This window comes from Rhinolophus sinicus, chromosome 18, assembly GCF_057876585.1.
Source record: "Rhinolophus sinicus isolate RSI-liver-muscle chromosome 18, RSI-T2T, whole genome shotgun sequence".
NCBI classification, from domain to species: domain Eukaryota; kingdom Metazoa; phylum Chordata; class Mammalia; order Chiroptera; family Rhinolophidae; genus Rhinolophus; species Rhinolophus sinicus.
This window is the reverse complement of record NC_142518.1, coordinates 52,685,573-52,712,999: the sequence shown is the minus strand read 5'-3', so window position 1 is coordinate 52,712,999 and position 27,427 is coordinate 52,685,573. Positions and strand designations below refer to the sequence as shown.

Genomic DNA, 27,427 nt, shown 5'->3' with positions numbered 1-27,427 from the left:
TGTAAATGCTGCCCATGTAAGTGTACAGTGGCAAGTTCGCAAACTTGATCTCATAAGACCTAAGATTTTAAAACTCCAAGATGGAAACACAGAGGAAAAGCTTAATGACATTGGTCTAGGCAATCATTTCTTGGACATGCCATCAAAAACACATGCAACAAAAGCATAAAAGACAAATAGGACTACATCAAACTAAAAAGCTTCTGTACAGCAAAGGAAAAACTCAACATAGTGGAAAGGCAATCTATAAAACTGGAGAAAAATATTTGCAAACTAGACGTATGACAAGGAGTTAACATACAAAATACATAAGAAACACCTACATCTCAATAGAAAAAAAAAGAAACACAAATAACTGGATTTTTAAAAGTCCAAAGATACTTGAATAGACATTTTTCCAAAGGAGACATACAAATGGCCATATGAAAATACGGTCAACATCACTAATATTAGGAAAATTCAAATCGAAACCATAGTGAGATATAACCTCACACATGTTAGGAAACTTATTTTGAGAAGATAATAAGTGTTTGGGAAGATATGAAGAGATTGAAAATCTTGTACACTGTTGTAGGGGATGTAAAATGGTGCAACCACAATAAGATACCACATGGAAGTGCCTAAAAAATTAAAATCCAACTACCAAATGATCCATCAGCCATACTTCTGGGTGTATATCTAAAAGAATTGAAATTAGGTAACTGAGGAGCTACCTGCACTCCCAAACTCATTGTAGCAAAATTAACAATAGCCAAGATATGGAAACAACAGAAATCTCCATCAATGGATGAATGGATGAAGAAAATGTGGTACATATACATAATGGAATATTATTCAGCCTTGAAAATAAGAAAATTCTGCCATACGTAAAAATATGGATGAAACTGGAGGACATTATGCTAAGTGAAATACGCCAGTCATAGAAAGACAAATACTGTATTATTCCACAGTATGAAGTTTCTAAACTAGTCAAACATATAGAGACAGAGAACAGAATGGTGGTTTGCAGGGGCTGGGAGAAGAGAAGAGGATGTTGCTGTTCAATGGGTACAAAGTTTCAGTTTAACAAGATAAGTTCTAAAGATGTGCTTTACAACATTTTGCCTATAGTGAAAAACAATGCATTGTGCACTTAACATTTTGCTAAGGGGACAGATCCCATGTTAAATGTCCTTATCACAATAAAATAATAACAATAATAGTAGTTATTGCTATAAATAAAAATTTATTTAAAACTTAAAAGAAAACAATATAATGCATTATATTAAAATAAAAATGGATGAAAACCACACGATCATCTCAATAGAATAAGAAACATAATGTGACAAAATCTAACACATTTTCATGAGGAAAATATGCAATAAACTAGATCTAGGAGGAAATGTCCTCATCCTGATGAAAGGCATCTATGAAAAACCCACTAATAACATCATACTTAATGATGAAAGATTAAATACTTTCTCCCCTAAAATCAGGAATTATACAAAGATTTCCACTCTCAACACTTCTGACTCTGGGTGGTGAACACACAATGTGATATATAGATGAGGTATTACAGAATTGCACACCTGGATCCTATGTAATTTTACTAGCCATTGTAACCCTGATAAATTTTAATTTAAAAAATTGTACTGCTTTATTCAGGGGAATTAGATTAAAAATTTAGAGGTATATTGGAAAAGAAGAAACAAAATTATCTCTATTTCCAGACATCATAATTTCATATATAGAAAACATTAATCACAAAGAAAAAGCCAAGAACCATATGATTTCACTGATATGTGAGATACAAAACTGAAAGCAAGAAAGGAAGAAGATAAGCAAATGAAGAAACAAAAACTCATAGACACAGACAGTAGTTTAGTGGTTACCAGAGGGTAAGGGGAGAAGGGGTGATAGATGAGGGTAAACGGGATCAAATATATGGTGAGGGAAAGAGAACTGATTCTGGGTAGTGCACACATAATGTGATATATAGATGATGTTTTACAGAATGATACACTTGCTATGTAATTTTACTAACCATTGTCACCCCAATAAATTTTTATTTCAGAAAGAAAATATTGAAGTATCTACAGGGCTGGCCCAGTGGCTCAGGCGGTTAGAGCTCCATGCTCCTAACTCCGAAGGCTGCCGGTTTGATTCCCACATGTGCCAGTGGGCTCTCAACCACAAGACTGTTGGTTCAACTCCTCGAGTCCCACAAGGGATGGTGGGCTCCGCCCCCTGCAACTAAGATTGAACACGGCATCTTGAGCTGAGCTGCTGCTGAGCTCCCAGATGGCTCAGTTGGTTGGAGCGTACCCTCTCAACCACAAGGTTGCCGGTTCGACTCCCGCAAGGGATGGTGGGGTGCGCCCCCTGCAACTAGAAAACAGCAACTGGACCTGGAGCTGAGCTGCGTCCTCCACAACTAAGACTGAAAGGACAACAACTTGAAGCTGAACGGCACCCTCCACAACTAAGATTGAAAGGACAACAACTTGACTTGGAAAAAAGGCCTGGAAGTATACACTGTTCCCCAATAAAGTCCTGTTCCCCTTCCCCAATAAAATTAAAAAAAAAAAAAACCTACAGAAAAATCATTACAGTTAATAACCAACTTCAACAAAGTTGAAGAATACAAAATCAACATAGAAAAATCAACTGTATTTCTATATACCAGCTGTGAACTATTTAAAATTGAAATTAGGAAACATTTTCAGTCACAATTAAATTTTAGAACATTAAAAATAAAATACCTGAGATACGTCATCAAAACGGCGGCGTGAGGTGAGCCTCTGTAAATCTTTCCTGGAATTTACAACTAATCGAACAACTATAACTCCACAAAGGACTCCCTGTACAGCAAACAGGCAAAACAAAGAGGCCCACTACTGAATTCATCTAAAGGTGGGCGAATCGCGCCAGTGGGAGAGGAGGGAAGGGAGAAGCGCAGAGATAGAATCACGAGGGTACAGGACACAGACCTCGCTCGGTGCTCCGACCTCCCTGCATCCCGGAACTGCCGCAGCTATGGGAGACGGAAGAACTCGGACTGCTATGGCTCCATTTATGGCCAACAGTGCTGAGGGGACAGCTTACAACATGAATGAACCCAACGCTCACGGCAGAGACCTCGGAGCAAAGACTGAGGGAAGAAAACTGAAAACAGTGGATTAAGCATTCATTGCCAAGCAGACAACGGAAGCCATAGGCACTGAGACAAGCCGCCCACACCCTACCCTCCCAGAGCTCACCCTGGCCCCACTTGCCCTGTGCAAGAAGCGAAATAGTAGCAGTGTCAGATCAAAAGAACAGAATACTTGCTCTTCTGAGAACTGTGGACCGCAGACACAGATTTGCAGCCGAACTAGTTCCGGCAAAGGGGAGGGAGCTGGGGAAGCAGGACAGGCTGTGGTGGTGGTCGCCACCATTGCTCTGGGCCACCTCTCACAACTCACCCGCCCCTGGCCCCATCTATCTGGGCGGATCCCTGCAGGAGTAAACAGAACTGCTGAAACATACCGGCTCTGAATCTGGTGCAGGAAGAGCTTTGGAACTTCAAAAGCTCTCTGCATATCCACAAGGACACGATGCCCTATGACCCAGGCAAACTATTAACAGAGGAGAAGCCCATCTCGCAGAGAATCCCCCCGTTAGGTGAGAAGCTGGAATAGTGCAGAGAAAACACAGCAATACCGTGTGAGAGAGAAAAAAAAGGCTGCAATCGGAGAGAAAACAAACAAACAAAAAAAACATTCTACCAACAAGAACTGGAAAACAAAAGAAAAACATCTTCCTATCAATCAACCTCTTGCAGAAGCCAATCCTGTAGATGTCTAGGAAGACAAATAATAAATCAGTAATTGCCATGAATAACCAAGGCAACAAGACAGCTCAGAAAGAGTGAAAAGTTTCCAGAAAAGGACCTTAAAGATAAGGAAATATGAGACTTAAATGACAGAGAATTCAAGATTGCAGTTCTGAAAAAACTCAACGAGATGAAAAAAAAACACAGAAAGGAAGTTCAATGAACTCAGAAACACAATCAAAGAACAACATCAGAATTTTACCGAAGAGTTTGAAATTTAAAAAAAGAACCAAATAGAATTTCGGGAGATTAAGAACTCAATAGAAGAAATTAAGAATGAAATATCCAGTTTAGGTAGTAGAGTTGACCAGATGGAGGAAAGAATCAGTGACATCAAAGATAAAAATATGGAAATGACATGGATGGAAGAAGAAAGAGACTTGAGCCATAAAAGAAATGAAAGATTTCTATATGAACTTTCTGACTCCACCAGAAAGAGCAATAGAAGAATAATGGCCAAATCAGAAGGAGAAGAAAGAGAGAAGGGAACAGAGAATAAATTCAAACAAATTGTCGATTAAAACTTCCCAAACTGTGTACAGAACTTGATCCTCGAATCCAAGAAGCAAATAGAACACCTAATTACCTCAATACCAACAGGCCTTCTCCAAGGCACATTGTATTGAAGCTGTCTAAAATCATGACAAAGAGAGAATCCTCAAGGCACCCAGGGAAAAGAAGACGGTAACCTACAAAAGAAAGCCCATTAGATTATCATCAGATTTCTCAGCAGAAACTCTACAAGCCAGGAGATAAACTGTGAGCCAAGAATAATGTATCCAGCAAAGATATCCTTTGGATATGAAGGAGGAATAAAAACCTTTCCAGAACTACAGAAGCTGAGGGAATTTTCTAATACACAAATTTTCTAATACAAGAAATACTAAAGGAGGCTATTCTACCCCCATCAACAGGGACAATTTATGGCAACCAAAACATAAAAAGGGGGAGAGTAAAGGCCTGACCCGGAATAAGGGAATGGAGAAAGTAAGCGTGCTGAATAAAATGGTATACTCTAAATATCAAACTTTCTTTTACATAAACTTAAGGGTAACCACTCAAAAAAAACCCCAGAACTGAAATATATACTGCAATAAAAGAAGAAACAGAGGGAAACATCATAGAATACCACCACACAGAAATAATAGACAACAACAAAAAGGCAAAGGAACAATGGAGACACAGCCTTACCAGAAAACTAAAGATACAATGACAGGAAATCCTCACATATCAATAATCACCCTAAATGTATATGGACTGAACTCACTGATAAAAAGGCACAGAGTAGCAGATTGGATCAAAAAACTAAACACAACCATATGCTGTCTCCAAGAGACACATCTCAGCTACAAGGACAAGCATAGACTCAAAGTGAAAGGGTGGAAATTGACACTCCAATCAAATGGTATCCAGAGAAATCAGGTGTAGCCATACTGATATCAGATGAAACAGACTTCAGGGTGAAAAAGGTAACAAGAGACAAAGATAGACATGTCATAATGGTAAAGGGGAGTATACAACAAGAATACATAACAGTCATCAATGTTTATGCCCCCAATCAGGGAGCACCAAAATATACCAAGCAACTACTAACAGAACTAAAGGGAGAAATTGACCAAAACACAATTATACTAGGGGACTTAAGTACATCATTGACAGCTATGGATGGATCATCCAAACAGAAAATAAATAACAAAATAGTAGCCCTAAATGACACATTAGATGAAATTGACATAACTGACATATATAGAGCACTTCATCCTAAAACATCAGATGATACATTCTTTTCTAGTGTACATGGAACATTTTCAAGGATAGACCATATATTGGGAGAGAAAATCAGCCTCAGCAAATTTAAGAAGATTGAAATCACACCAAGCATATTTTCTGATCACAAGGCTTTGAAATTGGATATGAACTGCAAAAAGAAAGCAGGAAAAAACACAAACACATGGACATTAAACAACATACTTTTAAAGAACGAATGGGTCAAAGAAGAAATTAGAGGAGAGACCGAAATATACATAGAAACAAATGATAATGAAAATACATCCTACCAAAATTTTTGGGATGCAGCGAAAGCAATTTCAAGGGGAAAATTTATCTCATTACATGCCTATCTCAAGAAACAAGAAAACTCCCAAATAAATAACCTCATGTTACACCTTAAAGAACTAGAAAAAGAAGAACAAGTAAAACCCAAGGTCAGCAGAAGAAAGGAAATAATAAAAATTAAAGCAGAAATAAATGAAATAGAGAACAAAAAGACAATAGAAAAAATTAATTTGACAAAGACCTGGGTCTTTGAAAACATTAACAAAATTGACAAACCCTTGTGTTGACTCACTAAGATAAAAAGAGAGAAGACACTAATTAACAAAAGCAGAAATGAAAAAGGGGACATTAGCATGAATGCCACAGAAATACAAACGATCATCCAAGAATACTATGCAGGACTATATGCCACCAAATTCAATCACCTAGAAGCAATGGACAAGTTCTTAGAAGCATATAGACTTCCTAGGCTGAACCATGAAGAACTGGGAAATCTAAACAGATTGACCACCAGTAATGAAATTGAATCAGTCATCCAAAACGTTCCTAAAAGCAAAAATCCGGGACCAGATGGGTTCACTAGTGAATTCTACCAAATCTTCAAAGAGGATCTAATACCAAACCTGCTCAAACTCTTCCAAAAAATTGAAGAAGAGACAGTACTCCCTAACTCATTTTATGAGGCCAACATTACCCTGATACCAAAGCCTGGTAAGTACAAAACAAAAAAGAAAACTACAAACCAATATCTCTGATGAATACAGATGCAAGAATCCTAAACAAAATTCTAGGAAATCAAATACAACAATGCATTAAAAAGATTATTCATCACGACAAAATGGGGTTCATCTCCGGGGCACAAGGATGGTTCAACATCAAGAAATCCATCAATGTGATACATCACATAAACAAAATAAAGGCCAAAAATCATATGATTATAACAATTGATGCAGAAAAAGCATTTGACAAGATACAACATCCATTTATGATTAAAACATTTAATAAAATAGACATAGAAGGAAAATACCTTAACATAATAAAGGCCATATATGACAAACCCTCAGCTAATCTCAATTAATGGTGAAAATCTGAAGCCCTTTGCTCTACGTTTAGGAACACGACCGGACTGTCTCCTATCACCTCTGCTTTTCAACATAGTGTTGAAATTTCTTCCCATAGCATTAGGCAAGAGAGAGAAATAAAACGAATTCAAATTGGGAATGTAGAAGTTGAATTGTCACTCTTTGCCGATGACATGATACTATATATAGAAAATCCTAAAGACTCCACCAAAAAGCTATTAGAAACAATCAACGAATACAGTAAAGTTGCCGGCTACAAAATCAACATAAACATTTCTACTGCATTCCTATATACTAACAATGAAATCTCAGAAAAAGAAATACAAAAACAATTCCTTTTGAAATTGCAGCGAAAAGAATAAAATACCTAGAAAAAAACTTAACCGAGGATGTGAAAGTCCTATATGCTGAAAACTATAAGCCATTTTTGAAAGAAATTGAAGACGACACAAAGAAATGGGAAGACATTCCGTGCTCATGGATTGCAAGAATCAACATAGTTAAAATGACCATGTTACCCAAAACAATATACAGATTTAATGCAATCTCCATCAAAATCCCAATGGCATTCTTTAAAGAAATAGACCAACAATCATCAGATATGTTTGGAACCACAAAAGACTCCGAACAGCCAAAGCAATCTTAAGAAAAAGAAGAATACTGTAGATGTTACACTCCCTGACTTTAGCTTGTACTACAGGGCTACTATAATCAAAACAACATGCTATTGGCAAAAAAACAGACACATAGACCAATGGAATATAATTGAGAACCCAGAAATAAAACCACATAAATATGGACAGACAATTTTTGAGAACGAAGCAAAAAACACACAATGGAGAAAAGACAGACTCTTTAATAAATGGTGCTGTGAGAATAGGATAGCCACGTGCCACAGAATGAAACTGGACTGCTATCTGTCACCGTGTACCAAAATTAATTCAAAATGGATCAAAGACTTAAACATAAGACCGGAAACAATAAACTGCATAGAATAAAACATAGGTCCTAAACTTATGGACCTTGGGTTCAAAGAGCATTGCATGAATTTGCCTCCAAAGGCAAGGGAAGTAAAAGCTAAAATAAATGAATGGGACTGTATGCAACTTAAAAGCTTCTTATAGCAAAAGAAACTATGTACAAAATAAGAGGCAATCAACTGAATGGGATAAGAGTTTTGCAAACAGTGCCTCTCATAAGGGGCTAATATGCATTATATACAAGAAACTCATGAAACTCAACACCATAAAAACAATCAACCCAATTGAAAAATGGGCAGAGGATCTGAAGAGACATTTCTCCAAAGAGGACATACAAATGGAAAATAGTCGAAAAAATGCTCAACATCACTAATGATCAAAGAAATGGAAATAAAAACCACAATGAGATATCACCTCACCCCAGTCAGAATGGCGATCATCAACAAGACAAATAGTAACAAATTTCGGAGAGGCTGTGGAAAAAAAGGAACCCTCATACACTGTTGGTCAGAATGCAGACTGGTGCAGCCGTCATGGAAGGCAGTGTGGAGTTTCCTCAAAAAATTACGAATAGAATTACCATATGACCCAGCAATCCCTCTCCTGGGTATCTACCCAAAAAATCTTTAAACATTTATACATAAAGACATGTGTGCTCCAATGTTCATTGCAGCTTTATTTACGGTGGCCAAGACATGGAAAGAACCAAAATATCCTTTGATAGATGAATGGATAAAGAAGTTGTGGTATATATACACAATGGAATACTATTCGGCGGTAAGAAAAGATGATATAGGAACATTTGTGACAACATTGAGGGATCTGGAGAGTATAATGGTAAGCGAAATAAGTCAGACAGAAAAAGCAGAGAACCATGTGATTTCACTGATATGTGGTATATAAACCAAAAACAACAAAAGAACAAGACAAACAAATGAGAACAGAAACTCGTAAAGATAATAGTTTAGTGGTTGCCAGAGGGTAAAGGGGAAGCGGGGTGGGAGATGAGGGTAAGGGGATCAAATACATGGTGATGGAAGGAGAACTGACCCTGGGTGGTGAACACACAATGGGATTTATAGATGATTTAGTACAGAATTGTACACCTGAAATCTATGTAATTTTAATAACAATTGTCACCCCAATAAATTTTAAAAATGCCTAGGAATAAATTTAACAAAAGAAGTGCAATATGTATACTCTGAGAACTACAAAACATTGTTTGAAGAAGTTAAAGAGATCCTAAATAAACAGAAAGATATCCCATGTTCATGTGTCAAAATACTTTTATTGTTAAGATGGCAATACTCTCAAAATTGATCCATAGATTTAACACAATCCCTGTCAGAATTCCAGTTAGCCTTTTAGCAAAATGATCCTGAAGTTCTTATGGAAATATAAGAAATGCAGAATTTTCAAAATAATCATGAAGAAAGTAAAGTTGGAAGACTCATAGTTCCAATTCACAAGTAATCTCACTATAAGGTTATAGTAATCAAAACATTGTGATACTAGCAGAAATACAGATATATAGATCTTGAAATAAAATTGAGAGTCCAGAAATAAAATCTTACTTTTGTGCTTGAGTGATTTTTGACAAGGGTGCCGACTCAATTCAATGGGGAAATAATAGTGTTTTCAATAATGGTGCTAGGACAATTGGATATCCACATGCAAAAGGATGAAATTGGTTCCTTACCAAAAACCAAACACAAAAATTTACTCAATAAAGATACTAGTTTTACGTGTAAGAACTAAAATTATAATAATCTTAGATCAAAGAATAGCAGTATGTCTTCAGGGGTATTGTTTGATCTTCAAGGGTCAACGGACAGGAATATATCTTCAAGGAATATCATCTGGTTTTGGTAAAGGACTCTTAGATATGACAGCAAACAGATACGTGGGAAAATTTTAAAAAACTGATAAATTGACCTTTACTATAATTGAAAACATAATCCACAGAATGAGATAAAATTTTGCAAATTATATGTCTGCTAAGGGTATTGTACCCACAATATATAAAGAACTTTTAAAACTTGAAAACAAAAAGAGAACTATTTCAATTAAAACCTGGAAAACGGACTTAAACAGATATTTCTCCAAAGAAGATATGCAAATGGACAATATGCACATGAAAAAATGCCCAACATCGTTATTCATGAAGGAATGCAAATGAAACCACAATGTAACAACTTCATATACACTAGCATGGCTTTAACCAAAAAGGCAGATAATAATAATTGTTGGAAAGGATAGGGAGAAACTCGAACCCTCAGACATTGCTGGTGGGAATGTAAAATTCTGTATCCACTTTGGAAAACAGTGGGGCAGTTCTTCAAGAGGTTAAATGTAGAGTTGCCACATGACCCAGTAATTCTAGCCTAGGCATACTAACAAGAGAAATGAAAACATAAGCGAACACAAAAATTGTACACAAATGTTCATAACAGCATTATTTATAATAGCTGAAAAGTGGAAATATCCCAAATGTCCATCAACTAATGCATGAATGAAGAAAATGTGGTATATTCATACATTAAAATAGTATTCAGACATAAATAGGAAATGAAGTATTGATTCATTCGACATCATAGATCAACTTTGAAATCATTATAGTAAGTAAAAGAAGCAGACACAAAAGACCACATATTGTATGATTCCATTCATTTGAAACATTCAGATTAGGCAATTCCACAGAGACAGAAATCAGATTAGTGGTTTCCAGTGGCTGCTGGATGGGTATGAATAGTGACTACTAATGGGTACAGGGTTCCTTTTAAGGTTTATAAAAATGTTATGGAGTTAGATAGTAGTGATGTTTCCACAACCTTGAACTGTACACTTTGAAACAACACTGACCTGTATACTTTGAATGAGTTTTATGATATATGAGGTACATCTCAATTTTTAAAACATGAAGGAGAGGTACAGAGTTTCTGCCTTCAAATGATGAGTAGATATAATTTTCCTTATTCCTCCCTCTAAATACAGCTAAAAAATAGGCCTTTTGTATAAAAGAAAAATAAGAATACTCAGAAAGTCTAGAGAGAAAGGTAGACCAATTAGGGACATTAGAAACTGAGGAATAACACGGCAGTGAATTTCCTGGACTTTCTGTGTCACGTATCCCTGACTGAATACTCGAAAAGCTGGCAGTCTAGATACACCAATAAGCACAGACAAAAAAAAAAAAAAAAAGTTCCCAGAAAAGTATGCTCTCTCTAGCCAAAGGACCAGGAACGTGTAGCTTAGGGATGCTGAAAACTTTTAGACAAGAACTGCTCTACTTCAGACAAACTGCCCAGAAAATCTGAAGCCCACCCCACCTCCACCAGCAAAGGCCAACTGGGAAATCTAACCTTCACTCTTGCAAGACTGCAATGAGGTGTGCCAAACCACTTCAATCCACTACTCACCTTCAAGGTTGGTGTCAAAGAAGAAAGCTTACTGTAGATTCAGGATTTCAATCAGTGCTTAGCAGCAATGAGGCCAACCCTCCCACACATGGTGTCAGTGGAGACTACATGGAGAGCCTACTTTCTATCCAGTACCTTCACTTTTCCACCTGGGATAGTATCAGAGAAGAGATACAAGAAAGTGAAGACTTTCACCACTAATCAAAGGAAATGAAGCCACATATCCCTGCAGTGTAAGGCAAGGCCACATGGGAGAACAGTAAACCCTTCCAGACAATTATCAACAGAAAGAGGAACCTCAACTTGCACACCCACCAAGCACTAATGTATCACCAAGGATATCAACGGAGGCACAGTGGAGAATCTGGACCCCATTCACACCTGGTAGGAATGAGGCAGTGTTGCCGCTTACCCTGCCAGAGCTGTGCCAGAAAAGCACTGAGAAAAAGCAAGTTTTAAATAAGATCCAGCATCTCATAATATATAAAACGTCCAAATTTCAATGAAAAAAACTCTTGTCAAACAAGAACCTGTAATATCTCAACTTGAATGATGAAAGACAATAAACAGCTACCAAAAATAAGATTTCACAGATACTATAATTATCTGAAAAAAAATTTAAAGCAGTTGTTATAAAAATGCTTCAATGAACAAGTAAAAATTGGTTGTTACAAAGTAGTAAAAATTGGTTGTTACAAATTTGTCATGGGGATATAAAGTATAGCATAGGGAATATAGTCAATAACATTGTAATAATTATGTATGGTGTCAGATGGGTAATAGATTTGTGGGGGTGATAGATGGGAGACGGTGGGGGACAGGGTGAAAAAGGGGATGGGATTAAGAAGTTCAAATTTGTTTTTACAAAGTAGTTGTGGGGATGTAAAGTAAATCATAAGGAATATAGTCAATAATGTGGTAATAACTATGTATAGTGTCACCTGGGTACTTCTTAATTTATATAAATGTCTAACCACTGTGCGGTACACCTGAAATTAATATAAAATAATACTGAATGTCAACTGTAATAGAAAATTTTAAAAGGGGGGGGGGTAACGGAATAAGAGGTTCAAATTTCCAGGTATAAAACAAACAAGCCATGGGGATGTAAAGTAAAGCACAGGGAACATAGTCAATAATACTGTGATAGCATGTTACAGTGTCAAACGGTTGCTGGACTTATCATGGTGATCACTTCTTTAGGTATATAAATATTGAATAAGAATTTTGTATACCTAAAACTAATATAATACTGTATGCTAGCTATATTTTAATAAAAATCCTTTTAAAAATGCTTCAATAAACAATTACAAAGATATGTGGAAAGAAAGAATAGAAAACATCAGCAAAGAAATGGAAAGTTACAGCAAAAACTTAAAAATAAAATGTTAAGAAACAAATGGATATTTTAGAACTAAACACTACAATAACCAAAAACTTAAAACTCAATGGATAAGCTCCATGGATAGAGTGGAGAGGCCAGATGAAAGAATCAGCAAATTTAAGGACAGAAAAAAATAGAAATTATGTAATCTGAAGAAGAGGGATATAAATCACTTAAAAAAAAATAGAAAGAGAACAAGAGCCACAGACATATACGGGATTACGATGCAAGAATTTTGAAACCTCCCCCAAATAAAATCTCTGTACACAGATGATTTCATTGAACAATTCTACTGTGTATAAAATAATTAACACCAATTTTACATAATTTCTTTTAGAAAATAGAATAAGAGGGAATGCTTTTTAATTCATTTTATAAGACAAGTTTTACCCTGATATTAAATACAAAGCCATTACAAAAAACAGGTTGCAGGCCAATCCCTCCTGAACATAGATGTGCAATGCCTAACAAAATATTAGCAAACCAAATCTAACAGTGTTTAAAAAGAATTATACATTATGACCAAGCGTGATTTATTTCATGTATGCAAGGGTCATTTAACATTGGAAAATCACTCAGTGTGTATTTCATCATATCAACTGGCTAAAATGAAAAAATCACAGGCAGAAAATGCATTTGACAAACTCCAACATCTATTTATGGAAACCAAACTTTTACCAAGTAAGCAATAGAGATATTACCTCAACTCCTTGAAGAATATATGACAGATAAAGAAACTGATGGATAACATCATACATAATGTGGATAAAGTGATGTTTTCCTGCTAAAAAGAAGTCCAGGATGTTCATTTTCACCATCATTATTCAGTGTAATACTGAAAGTCACAGCTATCACAATAAGGCAAGAAAAGGAAATAAAAGGCATACAAATAAAGAAGGGAAAATAAAAACTGCTTTCATCTGCAGATGGCATGGCCTCACTTTCTATGTAGAAAATCCCAAAGATTAAAACAAAACAAAGATTACGTCATAAAAATGGCAGGGTGATGTGAGCCTCTTGAAATCTCCCATGGAATTTAAAATAAATTGAACTATAATCCCTCAAAGTACTTCCTGCACAACACACAGGCAAGACTAAGGGAGCACAACTGAAATAACCTAAAGGTGGGCAAATTGGGTGAATAGGGGAGGAAGTAAGGGAGAAGTGTGGAGACGTAGGTCCTGCAGGTGCAGGATGCACACCAGAGCTCAGAGCTCCGAGCTCCCTGCATCCCAGAACTACCACAGCCACAGGGCAGGGAAGAACTCGGACTCCCACTGCTCATCTTATGGCCCACAGGGATGAGGGTACAGCATATAACATGGCTAAACGCAATGCTCACGGCAGAGACCTTGGAGCAAAGACTGAGGGAAGATGGGTGAAAACAGTGGTTTAAACGCTCACTGCCAAGCAGAGAACAGAAGCCTTAGGCTCTGAGACTAGCCGCCCCCTCCCTATACTCCCAGAGCTCGCCCCACCCTCCCCTCACCCACTGCTAGAAGCGGAACTGTAGCAGTGTCAGATCAAAAGGAAAGAATATTGACATTTCTGACAACTGTGGCCCACAGCCACAGACTTGCAGCCCAAGTAGTTCCAGCGAATGGGAGGGAGACTTGGGCGCAGGACTGGCTGTGGTGGTGGTTGCCACCATTGCTCTGGGCCACCTCTCACAACCCACCCTGCCCCTGGCCCCACTTTCTGGGCATGTCCTGCAGGAGTAAATAGAGCCGCTGAAACACACAGGCTCTGAATCTGGTAAAGGAAGAGCTTTGGAACTTCAGAAAATATCCACATCCCCCCATGGAAGTGGTACCCTGCGACACAGGTGAACTGTTCACAGAGGAGAAGCTCACCTTCCAGGGAATCTTCCCATTGTTTAAAAAGCCAGAACAGTGCAGAGAAAATATGAGACTACAGTGTGAGAGAGAATAAAAGGCTGCAGTCAGAGGGAATATGAAACATTCTACCAACACCCAAGGAAAGCAAAAGAAAGATCTCTTTCTATTAACCTGTTGCAGAACCCACTCTTCTAGATGCCTAGGAAGATAAATCATAATTTACTAATTGCTATGAATAACCAAGGTAACAAGGCAACTCAGAAAGAAAATGAAGTATCCAGAGAATGAACTTAAAGACATGGGAATCTGGAAATTAAATGACAGAGAATTCAAGACTACAGTTCTGGAAAAAATAAATAAATAAATAAATAAATAAATAAATAAATAAATAAATAAATATAAATAAAACAACTCAACAAAATATAAGAAAACACAGACAGGCAGTTTAATGAACTCAGAAACACAATCAAAGAATAAAATGAACATTTTAACGAAGAGACTGAATTTTTTTTTTAAAAGAACCAAATAGAATTTCCAGAGATTAAGAAGTCAAGAAAAGAAATAAAGAATGAAATAGCCAGCGTCGGTAATAGAACTGAACAGATGGAGGAAAGAATCAGTGACATCGAAGATACAAATCTGGAAATGACATGGATGGAAGAAGAAAGAGACTCGAGACTTAAAAGAAATGAAAGAACTCTACAAGAGCTATCTGACTCCATCAGAAAGCGCAATACAAAAATGATGGGCATACCAGAAGGGGGAGAAAGGGAAAAGGGAACTGAGAGTATATTCAAAAAAATAGATGATGAGAACTTCCCAAACTTGTGGAAAGAACTAGATCCTCGAATCCAAGAAGGAAATAGAACATCTAATTACCTCAACCCCAACAGGCCTTCTCCAAGGTACAATGTATTGAAGCTGTCTAAAATCAATGACAAAGAAAGAATCCTCAAGGCAGGTGGGGAAAAAATGATGGTAAGCTACAAAGGAAAGTCCTTTAGGTTACCTTCAGATTTTTCAGCAGAAACTCTACAAGGCAGGAGAGAGTGGAATCAAGTACTCAAACCATTGAAAGAGAGAAATCATGAGTCAAGAATAATGTATGCAGCAAAGATATCCTTTAGATATGAAGGGGGTATAAAGACCTTTCCAGACATACACAAGCTAAGGGAATTTTGTAAAACATGATCTGCACTACAATAAATATTGAAGGAGGCTATTTGACCAGCATAATTAGGGATAATTTGTGACAAGAAAAACATAAAATGGGGGAGAATAAAGGCCTGAACCGGAATACGGGAAAGGAGAAAGTAAGCATGCTGAAGAAAATGGAATCCTCTAAATATGAAACTTACTTTTATATAAACTTAATGGTAAACACTCAAAAAAATCCAGAACTGAAATATATAACATAATAAAGAAGAGGGAAAAATAATGGAATACCACCACATTGAAATAATAGACAGCAACAAAAAGGCAAAGAAACCATGGAGACAGTCTTACTAGAAAACCAAAGACAGAATGATAGGAAATCCTCATACACCAATAAGCACCCTAAATGTAAATGGACTAAACTCACCAAATAAAGGCACAGAGTAGCAGATTGGAGCAAAAATCTAAAAGCAACCAGATGCTGCTTCCAAGAGACACATCTCAGCTGCAAGGACAAATATACACTCAAAATGAAAGGTTGGAAATTGACATTGCAAGCAAATCACTTCCAGAGAAATGCAGGTGTAGTCATACTAATATCAGATGAAACAGACTTCAGTATAAAAAAGGTAACAAAGGACAAAGATGGACATTTCATAATGATAACGGGATTATACAACATGAAGATATAACAGTCATTGATATTTATTACCCCATTCAGGGAGCACAGAAATATACCAAGCTACTACTAACAGAACTAAAGGGAGAAACTGAGCAAAACACAATTGTGCTACGGGACCTAAATACAACATTGAAAGCTGTGGATAGATCATCCAAACAGAAAATAAATAAAGAAATATCAGCCCTACATAACACATTAGATGAAATGGACATAATTGACATTTATAGAGCAATTCATCCTAGAATATTAGAGTATACATCCTTTTCTAGTGTACACGGAACATTCTCAATGATAGGCCATATATTGGAACATAAAACTAGCCTCAGCAAATTTAAGAAGATTGGAACCATATCAAGCGTATTCTCTGATCAATTGCAAAAAGAAAGAAGGAAAACCCAGACATATGTGGAGATTAAACAACATACTCTTAAAGAACAATTGGGTGAAGGAAGAAATAATAGGAGAGATCAAAAGATACATAGAAAAAATGAGAATGAAAATACATACTACCAAAATTTTGGGGATGCAGCCAAAGCAGTTTTAAGAGGAAAATTTATATCATTAAAGGCCTATCTCAAGAAACAAGAAAAGTCCCATATAAATAGCCTCACATTACACCTTAAAGAACTGGAAAGGGAAGAACAAATGAAACCCAAGATCAGCAGAAGAAAGGAAATAATAAAAATCAGAGCAGAAATAAATAAATTAGAGAACAAAAAGGTGATACAAAAAATAAATATGACAAAGAACTGGTTCTTTGAAAAGATTAATCAAATTAACAAACCCTTGGCTAGACTCACTAAGATAAAAAGAGAAAAGACACAAACAAAATCAGAATGAAAGAGGGGAAGTTAATCACAGATGCCACAGAAATACAAAGCATCTTCGAAGAATACTATGACAGTCTATATGCCACCAAATTCAATAACCTAGAAGAAATGGACAAGTTCTTAGAAACCTAGCCTTCCTAGGCTGAATCACAAAGAACTGGAAAATCTAATTTGACCGATCATCAGTAAAGAAATTGAATCAGTCATCTGAAAAATTCCCAAAGCAAAAGTATGGGGTGAGATGGCTTCACTAGTGAATTCTACGAAATATTCAAAGAGGATCTAATACCTGTCCTACTCAAACGTTTCCAAAAAAGTCAAAAAGTGGTATTACTCCCTAACTCATTTTCGGAGGCCAAATTACCCTGATACAAAAACCTGGCAAGGATAACACACACACACAAAAATAACAGACCAACATCTCTGATGAATTCACATGGAAAAACCTAACCAAAATTCTAGCAAATTAAATGCAACAATGCATTAAAAAGATTACACATCATGTCCAAGTGGGGTTCATTCCAGGGGCACAAGGATGGTTCAACTTATGCAAATTGATCAATGTGATAAATGACATAAACAAAATAAAAGACAAAATTTATATGATTATAGCAATAGATGCAGAAAAAGCATTTGACAAGACACAACATCCATTTACAATTAAAACACTTAATAAAAGAGGTATAGAAGGAAAATACCTTAACATAGTAAAGGCCATATATGACACACCCTCCGCTAATGTCATCATTAACGGTGAAAAACTGAAGCCCTTTGCTCTATGTTCAGGAACACACAGGGGTGTCTTCTATCACCTGTGCTTTTCAACATAGTATTGGAAGTCCTAGCCAGAGTAAATAAGCAAGAGGAAGAAACAAAAGGCACCGAAATTGGGAATTAAGAAGTTAAATTGTTACTCTTTGCAGATAACATGACGCTATATATAGAAAACCCTAAATAATCCACCAAAAATCTTTTAGAAATAATAAACGAATACAGTGAAGCTGTCGGGTGGAAAGTCAACGTACAAAAGTCCATTGCTTTCCTATATACCAACAATGCAATCTCAGAAAAAGAAATTAAAAAAAAAAATTCCTTCTGCAATTGCAACAAAAAGAATAAAATACCCACAAATAAACTTAACCAAGGATGTTTAACACCTATATACTGAAAACTATAAGACATGTTTAAAAGAAGTTGAAGAAGACACAAAGAAATGGAAAGACATTCCTTGCTCATGGATTGGAAGAATCAACATAGTTAAAATGGCCATTTTACCCAAAGCATTATACATATTTATTGCAATCCCCATCAAAATCCCAATGGCATCTTTTAAAGAAATAGAACAAAAATTCGTCAGATTTGTATGGAACCACAAAAGACCCCAAATAGCCAAAGCAATCTTAAGAAAAAAGAACAATGTTGGAGGTATCACACTTCCTGACTTTAGCTTGTACTACAGGGCAGCAATAATCAAAACAGTATGGTATTGGCCAAAAAAACAGACATACAGACCAATGGAATAGAATTGAGAACCCAGAAATAAACCCACATAAATACGGACAGATAATTTTCAATGAAGAAGCCAAAAACATACAATGGAGAACAGACAGTGTCTTCAATAAATGGTGCTAGAAGAATTGGAAGCCACATGCAAAAAAATGAAACTAGACTGCTATATGTCACCATGTACCAAAATTAATTCAAAGTGGGTCAAAGACTTAAGCATAAGACCTGACACAATAAACTGCATAGAAGAAAACATAGGTACTAAACTTACGGACCTTGGGTTCAAAGAGCATTTTATGAATTTGACTCCAAAGGCAATGGAAGTAAAAGCTAAAATAAATGAATGGCACTATATCAAACCAAAAAGGTTTTGCACAGCAAAAGAAACCATCGACAAGATATAAAAAGGCAACAAACTGAATGGGAGAAGAGTTTTGCAAGCAACGACTCTGATAAAGGGCTAATATCAAAACTATATAAGGAACCCACACAACTCAACAGCAAAAAAATAAAGAATCCAATTTAAAAAATGGGCAGAAGATCTGAAGAGACATTTCTTCAAAGAGGACGTTCAAATGGCCAATGGAGACATGGAAAAAAACATCACTAATCATCAGAGAAATGCAAATAAAAACCACAATGAGACATCACCTTACCCCAGTTATAATGGCTACCATCACCAAGCAATTAATAACAAGTGCAGGAGAGGCTGTGGAGAAAAAGGTACCCTCATACACTGTTGGTGGGAATGCAAATTGGTGCAGCTGCTGTGGAAGGCAGTGTGGAGGTTCCTCAAAAAATTAAGAATAGAATTACTATATGACCCAGCAATCCCTCTCTGGGTATCTACCAAAAAAATCTGAAAACATATATCCACAAAGACAAGTGTGCTCCAATGTTCATTGCAACTTTTTTTACGGTGTCCAAGACATGAAAACAACCAAAGTTTCCTTCGACAGATGAATGGATAAAGAAGTTGTGGTATATATACACAATGGACTACTATCCGGCCATAAGAAAAGGTAGAATAGTACCATTTTCAAGAACACGGATGGATCTTGAGATTATAATACTAAGTGAAATAAGTCAGACAGAAAAAGTGGAGAACCATATGATTTCACTGATATTTAGTGTATACAACTGAAAACAACAAAGGAAGAAGATAAACAAATGAAGAAAGAAAAACTGATAGACGATGACAATAGTTTAGTGGTTACCAGAGTGTAAGGGGGAAGGAGGATTTTAGAAGGTAAATGGGGTCAAATATATGGTGATGGAATGAGAACTAACTCTGGGTGGTGAACACATAAAGTGAGATATAGATGATGTATTACAGAATTGTACACCTGAAATCTATGTAACTTTACTAACAATTGTCTCCCCTATAAACTTTAAGTAAAAACAAACAAACAAACAAAAAACCCAGAAAACTTTTAGAGCTAATAGGGGAGATTAAGTAAAATGGAAGAGTACAAGATCAACGTATAAAAATCAATAGTGTTCCTCTATACTAAGAAAGAGGCGATGTGAAAACTGAATTTGAAAATCCAAACCATTTCTAATTGTTCAAACAATGGAATACTTAGGTATAAATCTAACATATCTTGCACAGGAACTGTATATGAAAAACTAAATTTTCTGATGAAAGAAGTCAAACAAAATTGAAATTAATGGAAAGACATACTGTGTTCATGGATTGGAAAACTCAAAATAGTAAAAATGTAAATTTCCCCCCAATTAATCTATAGGTTTAATGCAGTTTTCATGAAAATCCAAGCAAGGATTTTTATGGACATAGACTTGCTTTTATGAAATATACACAAAGGCACAGGCCCTAGAACAGCCATGACAATTTTGAAAAAGAACAAAGTAGTAGGAATTATTATACCTGATATTAAAGCTTACTGCGGAGCTTTAATAATCAAGTCCATGATACTGGCAAAAGGATAGATACACATAAACAAAATTGAATAAAGAACCCAGAAATAGAAACAAACAAGTACAGATTACTTACTTTTGACAAAAGTGCAAAAACAATTCAATAGAAGAATAGCTTTTTCAGCAAATGGTGCTGGAGCAGAATGAAAAAACATCCTTGACCTGATATCATGATCATAAATGTTAAAAGTAAAACTATAAAACGCATAGAAGGAAACATAGGAGAAAATCTTCAGGAAGTAGGGCTAGGCAAAAGGATTTCAGATTTGACACGAAAGCACCATAAAAAAAACAAAAAACTTACAAATTGGACTGCATCAAAAACATTTTTTTTAAACGCTTGCTTTGCCTGAGACCCTTTTTAGAGGATATGGAAACAAACTGCACAGTGGTGAAAATATTTGCAAATCACATATATAACAAAAAAATTCTATCTAGAATATATAAAGAACTTTCAAAATTCAACAATATAAAAACAAGCAAGCCAATTAGAATATGGGGAAGGGACACTAATAGACAATCACCAGAGGATATACATACAAGGTGTTCAGGATCATTAGCCATTAGAGAAGTGAAAATTAAACCCACAGTAAGATATTACTACACACACCCATGAGAGCAGCTAAATTGAAAATAAAAAAAGGACAGCACAAAATACTGGCAAGAATATGGAGAACCTGAACCACTAATATTGTTGGTAGGAATACAGAAATGGTCCAGCCACTCTGGGAAATAGTTTGGCAGTTTGTTATAAAACTATATAGACACTTACCACATGACCCAACAATTGCACTTGGGTATTTGTCCCAGAAAAATGAAAAGTTATATCTACATTAAAACCTGTACATCAATGCTCTTAAAAGCTTTATTAGTAATAAACAAATACTGGAAATGAGGTTCCTACAATGGATGAATGGTTCCACAAACTGTGGCATATACCTACCATGGAATACTACTCAGCAACAAAACAGAAAATAAAATAAATAACTATTGACACATGTAACAATTTGATATATACAAGGGAATATGTTGTGTGAAAAAAAAAAGCCAATCTCAAAGAGTCACATACTGTACAATTTCATTAGAGCACTCTAAGGATGATGGAATTACAGAGATGGAGAAGAGATTAGCAGTTGTCAAGAATTAGGAATCGTGGCGGGGTGGGAGACAATAAAGGAATAGCAAGAGAAAGAGACTCCTGTGGTGCTCGAACGGTTTGTATCCTTTTTTTTTTTTTGAAGTATAATTGACATACATCATATTAATTTCAGGTTTACAACATAATGATTCGACATTTGTATGCACCACAAAGTATTCACTACACAAGCCACCATCCATCACCATACAAAGTTAAAAATGTTTTTTCTTGTGATGAAATATTTTAAGATTTACTTTCTTAGCATCTTTCAAATTTGCTATATAGTATTACAGAGTATAGTCACCATGTTGTACATTACATGCCCATGATTTATTTATTTTACATTTGGAAGTTTGTCCCTCTTGATAGACTTCACACATTTTAGACATCCCCTAACCCATCTCCCTTCTGGTAACCACCGATCTGTTCTCTGTATCTATGAATTTTGTTTTCTTTTATTTGTTTATTTACTTGTTTTTAGATTCCACACATAAAGTAATTCATACAGTGTTTGCCTTTCTCTGTCTGAATTATTTCACTTAACAAAAATTCCTCAAGGTCCATCTATATTGTGGATAATATCAAAACTATTATTTTTTATGGCTCAGTAGTATTCCACTGCATATATATACACCTTATCTTCTTTATCCATTCACCTATCAGTGGACACCTAGGTCATTTGCATAGCTTGGCTATTTTAAATAATGCTGCAGTGGACACAGAGGTACAGAAAGCTTTTCAAATTTGTATTTTTGTTTTCTTTGGATAAATACCCAGAAGTGCAATTTCTGGATCATACGGTGATTCTATTTTTAATTTTCTGAGTAACCTCCATACTGTTTTCCATGGTGGGTATACCAATTTACATTACAACCAAAAGTGTGAAAGGGTTTCCTTTTCCCCACAGCCTCACCAACATTTGTTACTTATTTTCCTTTTGATAATAGCCATTCTGACAGCTGTGAGGTGATATCTCACTGTAGCTTTGATTTGGATTTCTCTGATGATTAACAATGTTGATCATCTTTTTATATGTCTGCTGGCCATCTGTATATTTTATTTGGAAAAAATATCTATTCAGATCCTCTGCTCATTTTTTAATCAAATTGTTTTGTTTTGTTTTTGAGCTATATGAGTTCTTTATATATTTTGGGTATTAACCCCTTATCACAGTCCTGTATCTTGATTGTGGTGGTGGTTACACAACTCTACACATGTGATAAAACTCCATAGAAGGATACGCACAGAGGTATACACACCAATGAATATGTGTAAAACTGGTGAAATCTGAATAAGGACTGTGGATGTACCATTGTAAATTTCTGATTTTCATATCATATAATTATAAAAGGTATCACTATTGGGAGAAACTAGTTTAAGGTTACGTGAAATCTCTGTATTCTTATTGCAACTTTTTGTGAATCTACAATTGTTTCCAAATAGAAAGTTTTAAAAACGAAGGTAATTCAAAGACAATTTCCAGTAAGGTATGTTCTTTGTTTTTCTCTTTTGTATTTAGAATCACTGAATAGCATAAAATGCACAAAAATGTATATTTTCTTTCCCATATTTTAACTTAATCATAAAGTACATTTGTAATGAGGTTTGTAGTTTAGTTGGCCCAATAAATCAGTCTCTTTTATTTAAAAAAGTAACATTCAGAAGACCTACTTCTCAATTTAATTGAGGTCAATAATTATTCTCAATCACCTACATAGTTGCACAAAAGTGTTAAAGATTTAGTGCAGCGTCTAAGAATTTTGCAGGAATACATAAAGAAAGAAAAACATCTTACTTTATACAGAAGTTTTACATTATTATAGTGTTACTCTGTAGCCAAAAATCTTCTCTAAACTAAAATTAGCCTATTTGCATTAAAAATAAATAAAATAATACTTTGATTCTAGATGAGATATACTTTAGATTCTTATGATCAACAGATGTTAAAATTATTAAGCTTTTCATCTGTAGTCTGTGGACAGATTTAAAATGTAATGGTCCATGGACCCAAGTCTTGGGCTAGATGATAAATTTATTATTCCACTGCTTCTGTAGTATTTCAAACTTTATCATCGGTGCTTCTTGCACGTATAAAATTTCCAATAAATACATTCAGTACAAAATGCAAAATATCAAAAGCCCCTATTCTTGCTAGTGGGTGGGAGACCAGGGGCTGTCAATGGAAGATGGTCTTGCCTTATGCCTTTGCTTCCACATGGGTAAACTAAGGAGGATGGTCCCAACTGCTCAAACTCTAAAGAATCCCAGAGCTGACTATGCAAAACCATGTAGCACAATGTCGTAACATGCAATTGATTTGGTCAATTTGTTTGACAAAGTCGGTGCAAAATAAGCTCAAAGGCTTTACTTGATTGAACAGTCAGTTTAGTCAAAATATAGTACTTGAGTCAAAACTAAAATTGCAATTTGGTTAAGTAATTTTGGACACCATCTAAATGGATATCACCACTAGGAAAACCCAGATCATAGAGACTTTGAATCACCTGCATATGAAAATTCAAGGCAAAAATGCAAATTATCATTTGAGACATGTATTGCACTGTCACCCAATTTTATGAGGCACAGTAAGAGACAGGCTACATGAAGCATACTCTAATGGTATGTCTTCATTTTCTGAAAATTTCCACATAATAGTAAAGCTGGCATTTTATAATTTCCAGAGCTATAAATCATTTTTAAAATCATGATGATATTACTCAAAACAGATGTGAAAACATATGTTTGCCACAGTTGTATAAACTGCTTACTTGTCATACTTAATAAATGTTGAGGCTTCTACTTTAACTGTGTTCCCTTTTAATAACGAAAATCTATTTGAGGAAAATGTATTTTGTCTTAATATCACAAATATAAGTGGTAGAAGTTGACACAGACAATCTCATTTAAAAGAAAGCTTTCCATTATAACTGGGGTGCAGTTTAATATGCCACTCCTGTCTATTAATGTCCTCATCAGAATGTGTGACCAACCTATTTGATTGAAAAGAGTAAAACTGTGCCATTCCACAGCAAGAGATTCAGCAATGCCAGTACATACCACTGTGTATTTTATGAAAATCAGTTACTGTAGATCTGTACTAGCACTCCAGCTGAGTTTTCATAAGATATAGCAGTGTGTACTTGAGCACTGCAGCACCCAGGTCAGTCCTAAATGCCATTTTGACTTATAGGGTTTGCGGTTCTGATAAAACCATATGTATCAGGTATAGCTTGAAATTTTCCTAGAAAAGCTGCTTTATTACCAAGCTGTCCTTCAAATGGTCATGACTTGGTGGAAAAGAGGTCTCAGGAACAAACTGTTGGTGGGTTATAAATGAAGTTTCATCTTTAACTAGAATTTCATTACCTGTGTAAGAGTTTGGGTAGTTTAATATACTGAACCTGAATTCTTCCATTCTGACAACTATTCTGAAATCAATCATTTACAGTTTGAAGCCCCAGAGGGTACAGGCTTTCAGTGTTTGGATAAGAAAATACTAAACCTGTGGCAAGGAAACCAACCACAGATCACTGAAATTAAAATCCTACATTATTCCAAATTCTAACTGAAAATGTTCATCTAGGCAATTAGGAAACAGGTTCTAGAGAAGAAAGGAAAAGTTTTCTCCATTAACTCTTCAGTTCATGAAGTCAAGAAAAACTACGTAGTACGAGCACCTTTTGTATGGGTAGAAAAATGCACCCTATAGTGAAGTACAAACAGACCATCTGATGATCAGATAAATTACATGTTACCTTATGTTCTATAGCTTAGCGTTACTGTCTAACTCCTCGTGACAGTCATAATATATAGCTTATAACATGTGCTGATATATTTTCCCTTTTTTCTTACATTTGCAGCCTTTTAAATAAAGTTGTACTCAGATTTCACATCAAGATAGCTTGACTTTGAAATTCTTACTGTCCCTCCTTTCTTTAAACAGATATCATAAGAAAAAACTGGATACTGTGCAGAGGTGATACATGTACCTTGGTGGATCAAAAGCCAGACTGGTGTCATATCTATCAGCACTCCAGGCAAATACTTGATTGGAGTAACTTGCTAAGCTTTCATTTCAAATGTCTAAATTAGCATATATTTTTATAATCACTTTTGAGGGCTGAAGGGAATATCTCTCCTCCATGACAGCAACTCAGTTTTTCAACCATAACCATCAAATAGTGAATCATTTGACCATAGCTAACCAAGTGCATGTATAATAAAAAGGGTCAGATGTCTCTGATCAAGCACAATAAAAGGGTGTGAAGTTTCCAACCATAGTCACAGACAAACTTCAGGCTGATATGTCATTTATAACATCAAATAAACAAGCTTCAGGTATACATTCTTTTTTCTTTTTACTAGTAAATAACCTATCCAAAGCCAGTAAGAATCTTTTCTGACTTAGGGAAATGTGAATGCAATATACAGTACTGGGATGTTAACTGAGTTAGTATCTGATATTTATATGTACATCAAATAAGCAAAAATAGTTTTACCTTTATTATCTCTTTGGAATTTTTTGATGGTTGGTCCATTATCCTGATCAACAATAAGTTCCTCTCTACTGTTGGGCATCATAACTGTAAATAAGAGGTATAACTGAGTGATTTTCTTGGAAAACACCAAAAAGAAAGGCAAAAAAAGCATTACATAAATAGCCATTTTATTTAAATAATAGTTAACATGAATTTTATACACTTCTATTGCTGAAACAATGGAAAGATTTGCGTTGGTCTGATGATCACATAGTTTAAAAATCAATTAGCTGATTAATCTTGTGGATTTTTAATGTAAAATTAATATATAGTATATATAATTACCAACATAATTCCTTAAATCATTTAAAATACTTACTTCTTTTAAAATATATATGCAAATTAGCTATTTACCTCCATAATTAATCATATATTTCCCAAAGTGCTTTTGAAAAAATTTACCACATAAGTTCATGAGTTTAAAATAATTATGCTTTTAACTCACTTTATAGAGTTTTGCAAATATATATAGCAATATTAGTAGATAAAATATAACTTTCTGGTAGTTATTGTAAGTGCTTCTTCACAAAAAGTTTATATTAACAGAGGGAAAACATGCCAATTTTCATAGTTTACCATTTAATTCTCTTTAGTTATATTTTATTAAAACATTATATAGCTCTATAAATAAAACAAGGTGACTTTAAACTAAAACTCATCAAACCTTTTAGTTCATTTACAGACAATATCTATCATCCTTGAACAATTGTGGAATATAATTGAGAGCCTAGTTACTGCAGGGGGAATTAGAAATGTTTATGTCATCAAGATTATTTTTTAGAATATTATATTGCTTTGGAAATATTTGATTTTACTTCTAAGTGTAACATACCATTCTCTTACGATATATCTATCACAGATTATATTTCCCTATGTGCTGCTTTTAACCAGCACTCAATAAATAATTATCTCTCCTCCCTGCCTCTCTCCCTGCTTCCTCATCAATACAAACAGTATCCTGACAGAAGAACGTGTGTTTTGGTTTCTTGATTCATCAGTAGCCATCCAGGTATATCCGCTGGTCCTGTT

General features: G+C 35.4%; 1 protein-coding gene across 3 annotated transcripts in view; it reads right to left on the bottom strand.

Annotated features, from left to right (window-relative positions):
- The window catches only part of DACH2 (dachshund family transcription factor 2), a 678,262-nt gene that overhangs the window by 93,858 nt on the left and 556,977 nt on the right, over positions 1–27,427 (bottom strand). For all 3 annotated transcript variants that reach the window (XM_074323712.2, XM_074323713.2, XM_074323711.1), the window contains exon 8: positions 26,360–26,443. In XM_074323712.2, the coding sequence (XP_074179813.1) occupies positions 26,360–26,443 (84 nt within the window). The remainder of the gene's footprint in view (positions 1–26,359; positions 26,444–27,427) is intronic.